The sequence below is a fragment of the Ruditapes philippinarum genome, unplaced genomic scaffold, assembly GCF_026571515.1.
Source record: "Ruditapes philippinarum isolate M1 unplaced genomic scaffold, ASM2657151v2 ctg3625_1_1_1_1, whole genome shotgun sequence".
In the NCBI taxonomy this organism is placed as follows: domain Eukaryota; kingdom Metazoa; phylum Mollusca; class Bivalvia; order Venerida; family Veneridae; genus Ruditapes; species Ruditapes philippinarum.
In genome coordinates, this window is record NW_026866620.1 from 131393 (window position 1) to 148061 (window position 16669).

Here is a 16669-nt window from a genome sequence, read left to right on the forward strand (position 1 = left end):
ACCTTGTGTTTTGCGTGTGGAATACTTCAGTTTTTAAGAGTTATTGCCCTTGAATCAGTAAAAAAATTGGCAATGTTCAATTTATGTCGTTCGTAGATCAAAACGTTTTTGACATAGAGTCATTAAACCTCACAGAAATGTTGGTGAACTGGGGGGTTTACTTGTGAATTTTTTCATTAATTGTAGAGTAAATGTTCCTGACTTTCTAAACATTTTCAATTTTCAATATGTGTCGCCAAAGGCAATTTGACCTGAAGTCATGAAACTTTGTGCATTTTGGGGTTTGCTTGTGGAATTATTCGGAATTATTGAGTAATTGGCCTTGACGTAGTAAAACAATGCAGTTTTCAGCTTGTGTCTTTTTACAGGAATGTTGCTCAGAAGATATAGTTTTGCACTTTGGAGTTTGCTTGTTGAAATGCCCTTGACTTAGTTAATATAGGCAATTTATCTTGCGATGGGCAAAGCCCATAAAGTATTTGACCTGGAGTATTTGACCTGAATTTACCGAAATGTTAATCAGCATGTGAAGTAGTGTACATGGAGTTTTTTTGTGGATTTATTCATTATTTGACTTGAACATTTCAACCTGTCCATGTGTAGCTAAAAGGTATTAGACATTGAGTCCTGTAAATTTAAAGGAATTTTGGTCAGCATGACTGTGTAAAACTTATAGCAACATTTGACCTAGTGTCAGAAGATTGGCTAAACAGGTGAATGTAATGTAATTCATGTCCTATGGACACATTTCAAGTTCTACACAATTTCGGAATGCCCGCTGGATTGCTCTGCTAGCTGGGCATTCAAGCAGAAAATCTATTATACTATATTTAAAAATGTTCTGCGCTGGATTGCTGTCAGCTCGGCATTTTAGCAGAGCAATTTTACACTTTATTTAAGAATGCCCTCCCCCCGGCTTAGCCGGCTCACTGTTCACTACTAACAACTTCTCAGATACAGTTATTACTTTATTTCACAATTTGTTTCAATAGTGCGCTACTAATATATAGAAAATTAGTAAAACGTTAACCCTCACAATTACAAGAAAAATTGAGCTTTGTCTTTCCGAAATGAAAATGTCCAGAACCATTTCAAAAAACGTTCTTTTCTTTTACGGCTATATATATACATCAGTCTTAAACTTTACTTACTTTAGGTAAAACAAAACTGTAATAAGTACGCATGTCCCTAACTTGTCACGAACGAATAAGGATAATTTTGCACATTTTGTATAATGCACTTAAAGTTTGTCAATGGGGCTTGATCAGCTTTAACCGTACACCTGACAATATTTTGTTGTTAATGTATGCTAAAAATCATTCGGAGGCCATAACTTGACATTTGAGACGAATAGCTTATTTGTTAAGATGACCGGGAAAGATTATTATAGACAACTCGACGTTTTCTTCATTGAAAACAGATATTTCTTTTTAACTACTGTTTAATGTATAAAACGAACGGATATTAGAGAAATGGCTTGACATGATTTAAACCCTCCTATAAATTAATCATTTCTATGTGAAGAAATCTTAACTTGTGTTTTGTAACAGCGAAAAAAGACAACTTAAACATAATTTAAGTGAATTAAAAAATTATTATTACAATGGCATAGATCTATACCGCCAGCCAGACTCTCTTTTACTATAATACATTACAAAAAGTAAGTTTATTTGATTATACGCACTGAAATGAATCTTTTTAGGGGGGGGGGTTTAAGGCGCACCAACAATTTAGGTTATGTGGCGCTGAAACAGGAAATGTGATACCCAGGGTATTATAAACTTAAAGAAACACAAGGGATCAACACCACCTCACCTGAAAGATGCATAAATTTACTTTCACATAGGGATAAACAATGGTCGTAAATATGATGTCTCAAATAATATGGTACTTATGATCAATAAAATATCAACAACTACTATTATAAACATATATATTTCAATACGTTTTTGAGAGACAATGGGCCATATAAACAACATGTAAACAATAAATTAAATACAATAGTCATCATATCTTTATCTACTATGATAAAAGGGTTATTAGAATATAAAAATATACATTTATGTATACATATTTTAATAAGTTTCACTTTCTTCTTACCATACCTTGTAAAAGGTGATACATTATTATATTGTTCCAAAATGTTGTAGTCCGCATATTCGATTGAAAATAAAATTCCAAAATTGAAAATTTCAAGTTCCGAGTCGTTAAGCTTGTAAACATTATTATATACAATGCAATCAACATCAACAACTTTTTAACCGAGATTGAAAACACAGTCTTCAAACTAACAAACTTACAGTTAGTTTAACCAATTTAAATTTGTTAAGCAACAAAGCGTGTATTTTCATCGATTCGAATATGTGTGTTGGGGATGTTTTTTTTTTTTCCGGGTGGGGGGAGGGGTGTGGGAATAAAAAAAAACAACTAAATGTCAACTTATTAAACACTTTTATACAGCTGGTCAACGTCATACGATCAAATCAAATCTTACCCTGACCTCTAAAGAAGACATTGTAAAATTCAAGTCATTCGGAAAAATCTTTGGTTGATTTGTATCAGATATAACAACTGGCTCTTAACCAATGGTATTGTTTCAAACAATCTAAATCAGACATAAAAATGTTTATCCTTATTTTATTCAATCATGTACTGTCACGTTTTAGTTTAGTCAAGAGGAGAGGATTTCGATCACGAGTGCAAGCACACTTCAAGTGTCGTTTCTATGTATTTTGGAAACCAAGCTATGGAAACGGCAGAAGGATCGTATAAAAAGACGGAAGAATCAGACATGAGCCAGAGTTTAGGAATTCTGCAATTATTAACTACGTTGGACAGGAAAGAAATGGAATGATGTTGCGGTCTTATATCACTGCTGTAGTGCTGGTGGCTTGTCTTTCTCACTTTGGAGGTAAGTTTATATCTTTCTTATGAACAGACAAAAAATAAAACATAAATTGAATAAAGCATGGAGGATATTTTGTTGAAAATTAAAAAAAAAAGCACATTCATACACAAAAAAAAGTTTTATTATTTTAAATACCAAAGATTGACGTTTAGTTATTTAAACATATTCATTAAAAAAAAGAATAAAATTAATGTAATATATATATATATTAATTTATAGCTTATAGACTATGATATATATATGCATAGTCGTTAAGCTATAAATTAAGTATTTAAGAAAAACTGGACAGTTTGCAAATACTAAACTTGCTGATGGAAAAACTGTTAAAAAGAAAAAAAAAGAAGATTTATACACGTAAGAAAATGTTGAAAGGTCCATGGAAGCTAAAAATGCTTTTATTTTTAAATCATAATTTTTATTGTCTTGTACCAGTTGCCTAATAGATACTCATTTGCAATAACGCTGATACATCTTTTGCATCTTTTACGTTTTGATATTTAGTACAATTAAAGACCTTTAATACTTTGTGCACCATTGTCAACATTTTGTTTCTTTTATAACAAATAATTTCACAGTCAGCGCAATTTAAATCGAATCAGGTTCAGTATCCTGTGATCCTTATTTTATTTTCTTTTTTTCGATTACTAAATTTAATCGTGTTCTGTTAGCATTAAAAAGTAAAATTCAAAATTTTTAAAATAAATGCTGTTTTGAAAGAAACCAAACTTTTTGGGATGAAATCAGCAAATAACAAAAAATACAAAAATATTCGGATCAAAATGAGGATCAATTTAGGATCACGTAATTTGCAAAAATAACAATAAAATTATTCTTCATAGATTAAATATTCTAATATAAATTTGATAAAACTGGGCTTGCAATAGCAAGTTTATAAAATCTTAGAATAAATTTATTGTTATTTTGCAAAAAATATAGATAGATATTTAATTTATGAGGATAAACAATGAAAAATGTAAAAGGCTTAATGTTCTTATTAAGGAAGAAATAGTATTTACGTGATATACCATAAATTAGAGGAAATAAAACACTATGATAAGTATATATATTATAATCAAGACACTTTTTCATAATCTTCATAAGATAATAAAAGTATATTATCATAATTTCACTGTTGAATTATAATTATCAATAATACGAAAAAAACATCAATGTTTAGGTAACTTTGTTTCTGCTTAATTGATCGGTTCCTTCATTTTTTCCCCCATCACTTCAACTGTTTCTATTTTTTTTATTTTCTTTTTTAAATAAAAACTCTTTTGCGATATAAAAAATCAGTTTGATATTTAAAACAGAATAAAAAACATATAAATCAAAACTTCGTTGACACTTCAGATTCTGCTTTGCAAAATTGAAAATTGTTTAAATAATATTGCACAAATCGTTTTTGAATCAGCAAGAGTTAACAAGTCACGACTAAAATATTTTGTTGTTGTTGTTGTTGTTATTGTTGTTGTTGTTTCTTCTACTTTGTTTTGAAAAAAATCTTGGTCCAGAAAGCTTAACAAAATATATATATAAAAAAATCCAAAAAAAAAATTCCAAGCTGTCTATTTCTTCAAGCCTGGGGTATGAGGTTTTCCAGTTGAGTTATTTTTTAATGTTTTTTTTTAAATATTTGGTTAACACAAAGGAAAAGAAAATGAAAAATTGAGGCCGATATATTACCTTTCATAAGGTTTTAAAATCTGCCTTTTATAATCTGATTTCAGTTGTAATTAAATAATTATGCACCCTGAATTATATTATTATTATTATTATTATTATATTATTATTATTATTATTATTATTATAATTATTTTATTGTTATTTATTATCATTATTATTAATATTATAATAATATTGATAATTATAAAATATTATTATTATTATAAATTATTATTATTATTATTATTATTATTATTATTATTATCATTATTATTATTATTATTATTATTGATTATTATTATTATATTATAAAATTATTATTATTATATTATTTTATTGTTAATTATATAATTAATTATTTATTATTATAATTATTATTATTATTATTAATTATGGTAACGTTATTGTTGTTGTTATTGTCCTTATTGTTGTTGCTGTTGTTGTTGTTATTTAAATATATCTGTTTGAAATGCCATTGAATTATTTACATGAATATAAAAATAATCAAAATGAAATACATTTCAAGTGACACAAAACATTCATTCTTAGATGGCATGATATTAGACAAAACACATCAATGTTAACAGAAATGACCAATCCATATTAGTTGCGAAATAGTTATGTATAATTGACGAGGTCTTAGGATTGTAAACGCTTGTTTACATTTGAACCGACATAAAAACATACCTGAACTATTGTGTAGCCCGAGATATACGATACAGCGTATAGTGATGAACGGCAGTACAGCGTTAAGCGATAACGTTGAAGTTTGTTTGCACCCCGGGGTCAGATGAGAAAAACAAATCAATACAAAATTTAGAGTATGGCAAATATTTGAAAGACCCTGGTATAATATAAGCAGACTTGAATAACAATTGCTTAACTAGTCTTAGTGATTAGGTTAAACAAATTATTTATCCACTAATATTGCATGATGAAATTATTTGTTAAAAAAATCTAACACTTGAAACAGCGCATTGTACACATCACTAGGCAATTGGGCTCGATTAACGTTATCTAAAATTGAATTTATAACAATAATTAATTGTAACACAAAAAATGTAAAGACAGAAATTAAAGCATTTCCTCCTGACTCTATATGCGTTTTCATATTTGAATAAAAATCTAAGTGTGATATTTTTATTCATACAATTATATTGCTAAAATGATTAAATGTCTGTATATATAACAGATGCAGCAATCACTGGCTGGACTGAGCCAAGTACCATATCTGGTGCTACTGGTGAAGCGGACAACATCCAGATAGCTGAGGATACAGCCCTCGAAGCTACAATAGCAACATTTAATGCTACAAGTGATGGTACAGTTGAGAGTTACGAATTGGTAACAACGGACACGCCTTTCGTTCTTAACTCAACCACTGGAGAGTTGACGTTAAGCACTGCGCTAGATTTTGAAACTCAAATCAATCATACTATTGAAGTGAAGTAAGTAACTATAAATTTTACATATTTATTAAAGAAGCAAAAAGATAAGCTTCAAACAACAGCTGCAGATAATACGTTTAATTACAATTTTATTTGTAAATTACCTAAATACATGTATATTTGATAACAGATCGAAACGTAATGATTAGTTTTACCTTCCCATTATATTGATTGATTGTTCAGTCTGTTTTGTTGCGTAATTGTATGTTTATCTCAATTAAATGTTGTCATTTGTGTTTTAGAGGAGAAAATACATTTGAAAAAAAAAATAAATAAAACTAGTGATCGTAATTGCTACAACTCATTTTGCTTAAAGGAAACAAATAAAAATATGTATATGAATATTATTCCAACGCTTTTTTTCCATCATGTAACCAAATAATAGACTATCATTCGAAACCATTTTTATGCTCCCCGAACCGTGAGCATATTGTCGCCACTTTGTCCAACCGTCCGAATGTCCGTCTATCTTGATTCTTTTAGCCCGCCTGTCCTTCCGCTTTCTGTTCCGGGAGAAAACAAGTGGTATCAACATATAACTTTGTAGATAGCTAAATCTCAATAGGTAAATGTTCAGTGCATAACCCTGCCTTCCCTAATGTTGAGGTTTTTGCCGTTGTTCATTTTTACACTTTGAAGTTTACCTGGACATTACTCTGAAACTAAAAAAGCATGAAACTTTGTAGGTACATGTAAAAAGATTTCATTAAATTTTTTCCATCATGTAACCAAATAATAGACTATCATTCGAAACCATTTTTTATGCTCCCCGAACCGTGAGCATACAGTCGCCATTTTGTCCGTCCGTCCGAATGTTCGTCTATCTTGACTCCTTTAGTCCACCCGTCCTTCCGCTTTCTGTTCCGGGAGAAAATCTGAATCAACAAGTTGTATCAACATATAACTTTGTAGGTAGCTAGATCTCAATAGGTAAATGTTCAGTGCATAACTCTGCCTTCCCTAATGTTGAGGTTTTTGCCTGTTGTTCATTTTTACACTTTGAAGTTTACCTGGACATAACTTTGAAACTAAAAAAGTATGAAACTTTATAGGTACATGTAAATAGATTTCATTAAATAGAAGTGCAATGCAAAAGAACCAGTACTCTGCCTTGCCTAATTTTAGCTTTATTGTCCTATTTTTTAACCTTGTCCGGGACATTGCTCTTAAACCATAAGAGATATCAACAATAAATTTCGTAGGCAAATTAAAGTGCAGTGCAAAAGAACCATAACTGTGCCTCCCTTGATTTTGGAGTTATTGCCCTTTGTTAATTTTTACACTTTGAAAATTGTCCATGACATAGCTCTGAAAGTATAAGAAATGTGAAAAAGACACTTTGTAAGTATATCAATCTCATTGGGTATATGTGCAGTGTGAAAAACCATACGTTTGCCTTCCCTATTTTGGAGTTATTGCCCTGTGTTCATTTTTCTACTTCGAACTTTGTCCGGGACATAACTATCACACTGTATGAGATATGAACAATAATTTGTGTAGGTATATAGATCCCATTAGGTAATGAAAAAAAACTTTGCATTGCCTATTTTGAGCTATTTCCTTTTTCATTTTACATTGCGAACTTTGTCTAGGACATAACTCTGAAGTTTTAAGATATATCGTAATGAAACTTTGTAGGTAGATAAATCTTATTGCATAGACATGCATTGCAAAGAAGAGTTGCTCTGTCGTATCTTTTTTTTAATTAATTCACTTTGAACATTGTCGGGGCCATAACTTTTAAACTACAGGAGGTATACTTTTCTGTGTCAAAAACCTAATCGAGCAGCATCATCCGGCTCTTGTTAAGTTCTAAAGGGATGCCATATTTTACCCCATAATATGTTGTGGTCATCAAAACAAGAAGAATATTTCATGCGGTAGAATGTTGTTCTTTCACGAGTTATGCTTCTTAAAATATATATGAAATTTTATGTTGACATAAAAGCGTTTAAACAGTCTTGTGAATTTATGTCGCCTACCAAGCACCTTTTTTATTATTTTAAATTAAAAACAACGACAAGTTGCACATAAAAAGGACTCCAATGATGTTTTTACCGACTTGCCTCAAAATAGTTTTGGCAGATTAAAGTTTTATTTGATGAAGATCTAAAAACTCGTGAGCAAAATTTCAGATCGGTTGCAAATTTTCTTTTTCAAGAATAAATTTTCAGTGAACGCTTTATTTTTTTCAAGGTGTATTTCATAATGCTTTTTTGCATGTATTTCTGTTTTGAATGCCCCTGCTACTTTTGGAGAAAAGAAATCAAATTTTATTATTGAGATATTAACCCCTTCAATTGTGTTCTTCTGGTCAATGGTAGTATAATACTTGTAATTCATATCATATGAGTTTTGGGAAATATACGCTCATTGCATTCAATTTTCGTCTTATTCGAAACATAGTTGTTCGTTAAAAAAAGGTACGTGATATATCTTACAAATATATCTTTTACTTCAGATATTAAAACACTTATCAAGTGTCCTCTAACTCGAGTTTAATGTATAATTAGAACTATTAAATACGGCCAGTTTTCCTTCCATTTTTTATCTGCCTCCTTTGAACATTCAATTAACACTCTTGTTCCATCACATCCTTCATACTACAAAGATTGTTCTAATCTAATTATCTATTGATATAAATCATGATGCTTGATTTACACACTCCGCGTCCGACGCTGTAAGCCAGCTTCCGTAATTTTTGCCATATTTCAGTACGATACCTTACGGGTAAATGTCTGGTACCAGGTCATATGAAGCTGGAGGTTGTCCCGGATTATGTTTCCTTTCTAAACATTAGACCCTTTTGTACACTTTGCTTACACGTTAAGTACTTAAACTTTATCACAGTTGTCATTTAGTAAGCACACCATGTGAGTTTGTTTTAAATGTTGGTTTTAAGAAGATTGATGTTTTGTTTATTTTTTGTACCAGTACTCAGGCAAATCTTAGAACATCTTGATACACGTTTGTTTGCTAAACAATATGTTATTTTTTTTAGTTTATATATACTCTTTGAATGAAAGCCTTTATTTATTTCCACCATCAATTATTTCAGAGCGACGGACAGTGCTGATGCCGTCGGTACTGCAACGGTGGTAATCACAGTAACCGATGTAAATGAAGCAGCGCCAACATTTGGCGCAACGTCCTTTAGTGTTTGCGTGACAGATGGTTCAGCTGCAGGTAATTCCGTCCTATACAAGCATATAAAATTGTATTTAGCTAAATACCGTCAGTTTTGTGACGATGGTGTAGCTGATGTACTGAGAATTTGTTCTTATGTCAAGAAAAAAATATCGAGGTCACACTCTGTTGGTTAAAGAAAATTACAGAAAAAATACTGTTTTACTAATATCTTAAAATTCGTCCTCAGAAACATTATATGGTACAAAGAAATCAAAATACACTTCAAAATGTACAAATTTTATTATTCTTGCGCTGACAAAAAAACAGTTCGCTTTCCTGCAAACGGGATATTCCTTCTTCTATAATACAACGGAGTTCTTTTATCTGGTCTCGGTCCAGTGATAGTTGGTATTATTTGTTTAATAATAAACTAGTCGCATTTGAGGCTTATTATGGTTGAAGTTTTGAATACTGGTGCCTATGGTACCAAACATAGAGAGACACGAAAACACTGTTTTGGTTTGGTAAGATTTTGCGACACTAAAGAAAATGGCTGATTAATGTTATCTTATACATGTATATGATGACCACTAAATCGATATAAATTTTTACTTTATATCATAAGGGTCTACCAATTAATGACAAATGATTTTTCGAACCGCCGTCTCGACGCGTTACTATGTTGACTAAATTACCTTCTCCTATTTACATAGGCTACTGCGTAAGTATCATAGTAGATTTTACTAAGAATAAACACGATATACGAGATTTGTCCAAATATTTTGTGACAATATTGTCTAAATACTAAATAAAATAGTACCGAATTTGATATTGTGATGTCATATAAACACATGTTATGAAAATGTTTTCACAAAAATACATAAAAAATTATCAACAACAAAAATATGCCATAAATAAACTATTTGAATCGCGGCGCACGTCAAACTTCAATGACAAAATGAAACCTATATTAAGCGCCTATCTCAAATACTCTCCATAGCATTTAACGCATAAACGATGCAGTTTTACTTTTTAATCGTCAATATACGTACTGATATTATGTGGCTGTGGCAATATATACAATTAACAAAATTTGAACAGTTCTACCTTTACTTCGCCTGCCTTTAGCCAATCAAAGCGAATAATTCAATATAACATGATAACAAATGGGTCGTCCATAAACTTCAATGGGATATGTTTAAATGGACTCGCCCAACCGCCATGTTTGTCGGGTTACTTATCCGTACAAATGAAAAATATTATTATCAATGTATGAGTTCAGTACCCATCTTTAGTCTTTTGCAGGATAATCAAAGCAAATTGCAATCTTTTTTGCAATGCAATGTCATTTCTGATAAGATAATGTAGTCTTAATAAAAGCTGTTTTTTTACTTTCCAAAACTAGCTCTAAAAAAAAATAATAAATGCTTTCTTCTGGGCGAGTTTAATACAATGAGTGTTTTATTGCATTGGCATGCAATGGCATGCTTAGGATGACGATATTTAGCTGATCCACAATTTTATGAATGACGTTATCATTCATTTGCTGTTTTAAGAAAATAGTTACCGATGTAATGACATAAATTTCAATGAAAATTGCTTTTAATTGTAAAGAATTCCAAGTCTGGCGGATTATAACAAATATCTGACGGTAAAATGACCCGCCTATTGGGCAGTAATGAGGCTTGCCGACATATGACAGATATTTTAAATCTAGAATAACAACTGAACAGACTGTGTAACCGATTTCGAAGTTTTATTAATGTGTGTTACATTAAGTCTTTTATGTATTCCATTCTTATAAATTCTCTTTAAGTAAAAGAAGTATAATTTACGTTTTTGTATTTCAATTTCATGTGGAAAGAATCTATTTTATTGTTTAAATTTGAAAATTTCATCGTAAAATTAAGCAAATTTTGGTATCTTTCAAGGTAAGAAAAGACAAAACGATCTAAACATATTCTAACATTTCAGGTAGTCAAAAGAAATCCATTAAGAATTCACCTATTATGTTAAACGTATTCATTTGTTTGTGTGTCTTTTCTTTTCGAGATTTTGCATATAATTACACTATCCGAATCAATTCAACATGTCTTTGTGTTTTATTGTTTAATTTTTAATTGCAACTTTGTTTTATGTCTTACATTTTAGGTACAAGTATCATAACTTTCTCTGCCACTGATACAGACACAGGTGATTCCATTGTCTACTCGATTGATTGTAAGTAATTTAACTGTTTCTCTTTTTTGTTTGGTTTAATGTCATATGGACACTGGCGACTTTTTAGCCTAACTGGTGTAAAATGACATCAGATTTCGCTAATATTCTGTTTAAGGCATGAGCAGGTACATGAGTAGATCATCCGACCTCTCATATGCTAGCTGAATAACATCCGAACTTGAAGAATCCAATTTTCATGGTAGGATTCGAACCAGCAGTTGTTATGGGCACAAGTTTCTTAGTCAGCATTCTTAACTTCTCGGCAAGGGATGGCCCACAGGTCTTTTTTGAGAACATAACAATAATGAATTTAAATAAAAAAAGTCTTCTATGACAACCATTAGAAGTGATTAACCTTGCAAAACAATATCAAAACATCCAAAATTAAACAAAAGAGGACATACTGGTCACAAAGTTTGACAGCTTTTGTCATATAAGTAATTTAAAAAATTGTGGTGATCGTAAATACTTTTTATTCACGATGTTTTCATGTACAGCTAAGGTAACGAATTCTGTTATGGTGGCAGTTAGCTTACCAGAATTAACCTAAAGTGTAATTCAATCTGAATATCAAAACTACTGCAATATTTTGTAATCTCCCAAAGCTGCTGAAACCTCTTTTAATAAGAATAGTATGGTAACGAATTGACTTACCATTATTATATAAATAACAGTAAAAATATCATCCCGAGGAAAATACTGTTACCCGAGGCGTAGGCGAGGGTAACAGTATTTTTACGTGGGGTGATATTTTTACTGTTACACACAAACCCATGTGTTATTTATTTTATTACCCCGAACAAAAATACTGTGATGATCTGAAATTGTCAACTAAATCTAACTGTCACAAAAATAAACCAAGAGTAACAATAACTAAACTGTCCTTACCTTTTACGTTTTAAGTGTACTTTAGGTCTACTTGAGAAGTTTTCTTTTTCTTTTATTCTTTAAGTACAAATCATAAACATACAATAAGCTAGGTTTTTTGTTTAGAAAACAAAACACGAACCCATTTACACGGTTATGATCTGTGAAATCTGATCCTTCTGTTTCCAGAATATTCTTAGCATGGTTTTTGACAAAATAACGATGATATCCTATGTCTGTCCACCATTTCTGTAACGTTTCACTGATTAAAATTGTTAAATAATCCTTTGTTGCATGCTTAAATCGTCTGCATGTTCCAGTTTGACACATTATTATTTTTATCGCAATTACTTCCGTTGAAAACGGATGTTCGCTTTTTGACTATTCAACAAAAAGATATTTTATACGCCAAAAGCACACCAGGTTGCAAACAACTAAATTTTACGAGTTTCATAGTTATTTCAGAGAAGAAATTGATGTCCTACCGGGGTTTAACGTTGAAAATAAGAATGAATCGAGAAAAAAATGGCGGCCATTTTATTTCATTTTATTTAGAAAATAGACCACGTGACCAGATTTTATACTGTTAAAAATACTGTTACCTATGTAACAGTACAAAATTCTTAGTCACGTGGTACACTTGCATTAACAGTAAAAATAACTCCCAGAGGCCTATGGGAAATTTGCATTACGAAAAAAGTGAGGGGAAATAAAAAGTTCTACAGATTACCATAGAGATAATTTCGCAGTGTTTATGTATAATTGCTTTGCTGTCATTTATATTTAAACGTTTCATTTCCTTAACCTGAATACATCTTAAATTTTTAATTCTTAATATTTAGAAGCAAATTTGAATAGTAAATTGAATTGTTATCAGCAGTAAGTTTTACTTAAGCTGACTATTATTTTATTGTTAATAGAAATTTGATAGACTTATTTTATTTACTTTTTCGAAAAATTATATTTTAGCTGGAAACAATGGCACCGACCTCGCAATTGCGGGATCACAGCTCAAGGTCGATACAGGAAAAACCCTTGATAAAAACAGAACAGACACCTATTATCTTGTCATACTTGCTACTGATACTGTCGCTACAGTACGATCTGGCTCAGCTACATACACAATCAACGTCGAGACGTCTTGCAGCCGCAGTAAAGCAGCAGCTTTGACAATGACATTTATGACACTTTTCCTGGCACTTATAGCATCTTTAAACTAATTTTCTAAACTTTTATTGGATGAATCAACCGCCGACGGCTACATAATATGCAAATTATGCCTCAGAAAAGATTTTTTTTTAATTTTATTTATCTTGTTACAGTTTCCAAAACAGACCATATACTTTTTTATCTTTGCTGGTTTTGGTTTCTTGGCAATGGGTGTAATTTAAGTATATAAGTTATTTGTGCGAAAGTCAAAGTATTACTGTATTAACATTTGCTACCTTTAAAATATATTTCTGCATGTTCAGTGCTATGTTCAATGCTATTTCTTGACCTGATAAACATCTAACATACTCTTCCATTATCCAAACAGTATTTATAACATACTTTACATTTCTAATAATTAAAAATATATTTATTTCTGAGACATAGTGTACCGTTAACTCGCAATGTCGGATTGATGAAATTAATTAAAAGTGTTTTTAACTGCGTAACTGCATATCAGCTGCAAAAAAAGATAATTTGATTTCTATAAAAAGGAACTCTTTCTAATTACCTCTATGAAAGCTTAATGTTTATTTTTTTCCTTCAAGATGATTAGCGTATGTACGAAATAATTGCCTAATATTTAAAAAAGAAAAGCAGCATACTTTTATTCTGTTTCCGTGCACTAACTTTGAGAATCAACGGAACATCACAATGCTACAGTTATTTTGTTAGACACATCTTTATAATTTATAATTAAAAACATCTAAAGCGACTCTATTCAGAGTTTTTGACATGATGTGACTGAAACCATTTTGTGAGATAAACGCTTCATTTGATCAATAACTTCTGTGCAAACTTTAAGCTCTTCGTTTTCCAAGATAATTATTCGAATTGCGAGAATGGGTTTAAGGTGAAAAGGGTTGTTTGTAAACTAAAATTGGGCAGACAGCACACATATATGATTTTTAATTTATTTTTTAATATTTTCTAAAACTATCTTTGCATAATTTTTTTTGTTTTTAGTACCAAGCTGATATTTGTAAGGATTTCAAGTTTTATAATTTTAGGCTTGTGAACCTCAGTGGAATTCCTTTAAGACATTTTATTACACAATTTGACAAATATTTTCATGAAGGCTAATAATGATTTAATCCCCTCTTATTTCTTCTTAAATTGGTTATCCAATTGACCAACAAACAAACAAAAAATGAAGACAATAATTTACTTTATATACAGTTTGCTGAGAGTGAGACTAAAAAGTTAGTACTTAAGGTGAGATGACACATCCTGGATGTTGACGACATACTAAGTATCAGTAATTGTGCTTTCGCATTAGTATTATAAACGTACTGGCATTTTTCCTGACTAGGACTATGGTATATGACAAACAGTTTTCTGTCTTTTCATTACAGTCATATATCACGTGGTATGTCCACAAATGCTACGATAAAGTCAATGTTTCAGTGAAAATTACTGTCTTGAAAGTGAAATTTGAACGATAAGAACGAGTGTGATGTGGCTTACGCGAGGTTTGATGTTGTGGAGAGTCTACTCCCTTTCGTACTGAATGTGTGCTGTGTGTTTTTATTTTAATCTTTGTTTGAACAGTGAAATGATATCTGTGATGAGATACTATACCGTATCGATGTTGGATTCATTTCACTCTTAATATAAAAAAACATGTATTGTTGTGCCAGCAAATTGTTAAAAAAAAGTAGAAGCATGTACAACTACTACTATTAGAGGTTCAAATTACATTTTGCCCAATAAGATCTTTTAACTTTATTGTGTAAACAACCAAATATAATTTCAACAACCCTAAGTAGGTTAGTATTATTTGAGTCGACATCTGGCGACTTCCGGCGTGCGCCCGGGCAGACAGACTTATGCTGAATTACAAACACTAACCTATTTAGTTGATATTATGTAAAGGTATAAACTAATAATCATTAACATATATCAGTGCATTATAATGTTCTTAATCAAATTGTTTTATATTTAAAATGACTAAATGTTTTATCAATGTAATGGGTGAAAAATAAAACAAAACAATACATCATCAGTGTTACGTTATTTTTATTTATTTAGTTTGAACGATAAAGAAGTAAAATATTCATTATATCCATCAGATTCATTATATCCATCAGAATGCCTGTTAATATGTTTCTTTTAGAATTTACTCAAGCAGAATCTGCAGTGAATAAAAGCACAAATCCACGAGGGGAGATAATAAGTACCATGTAATAAAAGAAACGTATTGAATGAGTTGCTTCCCTTTTAAACTTCAACACGTTACCTTTAGTTTCGGCAAAGATAGAAAATAAACATTTTCAAAACTTGCATGATTAAAGGGAAACATACAAAAGGGGTTACGATCCTACTTTTCGACTAATCTGCCCTTTAAAGTGATGATTTTTGTCGAGTTTGTTTAGCAGATAAATTCTTCCACACCTTATTTGATTTCGAATTCGTGATATTTTCTTAATTCGCTGACATGGTGCAATTTTTGCTAAAATCCTATTCTTTGGTGTATTTGCAAAATGACTTACGCCCCTTTCTGGACAAAAGTAGCTGTTGGGTTTATCCTATGAAAGATTGCAAAAATGTTTGTCACATTGAATTGTTTTAGATTTTGTAAAATGATTGAAAATAAAGTAAAAAAGGATAGTTTCAAATTAAGTAAAATAATAGTGTCGCTGATTTTAATTGTCTTATCAATGGAATGGGTGAAAAATAAAACAAAACAATACAGCATCTGTGTTACGTTATTTTTATTTATTTAGTTTGAACGATAAAGAAGTAAAATATCATTATATCCATCAGAATGCCTGTTAATATGTTTATTTTAGAGTTTACACAAGCAGAATCTGCAGCGAATAAAAGCACAAATCCACGAAGGAAGATAATAAGTACCATGTAATAAAAGAAACGTGTTGAATGGGTTGCTTCCCTTTTAAACTTCAACACGTTTCCTATAGTTTCGGCAAAGATAGAAAATAAACATTTTCAAAGCTTGCATGAATAAAGAGAAACATACCAAAGGGGTTACGATCTTACTTTTCGACTAATCTGCCCTTTAAAGTGATGATTTTTGTCGAGTTTGTTTAGCAGATAAATTCTTCCACACCTTATTTGATTTCGAATTCGTGATATTTTCTTAATTCGCTGACATGGTGCAATTTTTGCTAAAATCCTATTCTTTGGTGTATTTGCAAAATGACAGACATTTTCTTCGAGTTACGCCCCTTTCTGGACAAAAGTAGCTGTTGGGTTTATTCAG

At 30.9% G+C, this 16669-nt stretch overlaps 1 protein-coding gene across 2 annotated transcripts in view; it reads left to right on the forward strand.

The window, feature by feature from the left end:
- Positions 1–2665: 2665 nt before the first annotated feature.
- LOC132733091 (protocadherin beta-8-like) overlaps positions 2666–16669 on the forward strand; it is a 136586-nt gene continuing 122582 nt past the window's right edge. The window contains exons 1-5 of one of the 2 annotated variants that reach the window (XM_060719686.1): positions 2666–2911; positions 5766–6021; positions 9080–9207; positions 11302–11370; positions 13207–15448. In XM_060719686.1, coding sequence (XP_060575669.1) covers positions 2851–2911; positions 5766–6021; positions 9080–9207; positions 11302–11370; positions 13207–13457 — 765 coding nt within the window. In that variant the 5' untranslated portion in view covers positions 2666–2850 and the 3' untranslated portion in view covers positions 13458–15448. Of the gene's footprint in view, positions 2912–5765; positions 6022–9079; positions 9208–11301; positions 11371–13206; positions 15449–16669 lie in introns of those variants that run through there. The other variant, XM_060719687.1, reaches the window with a different exon arrangement.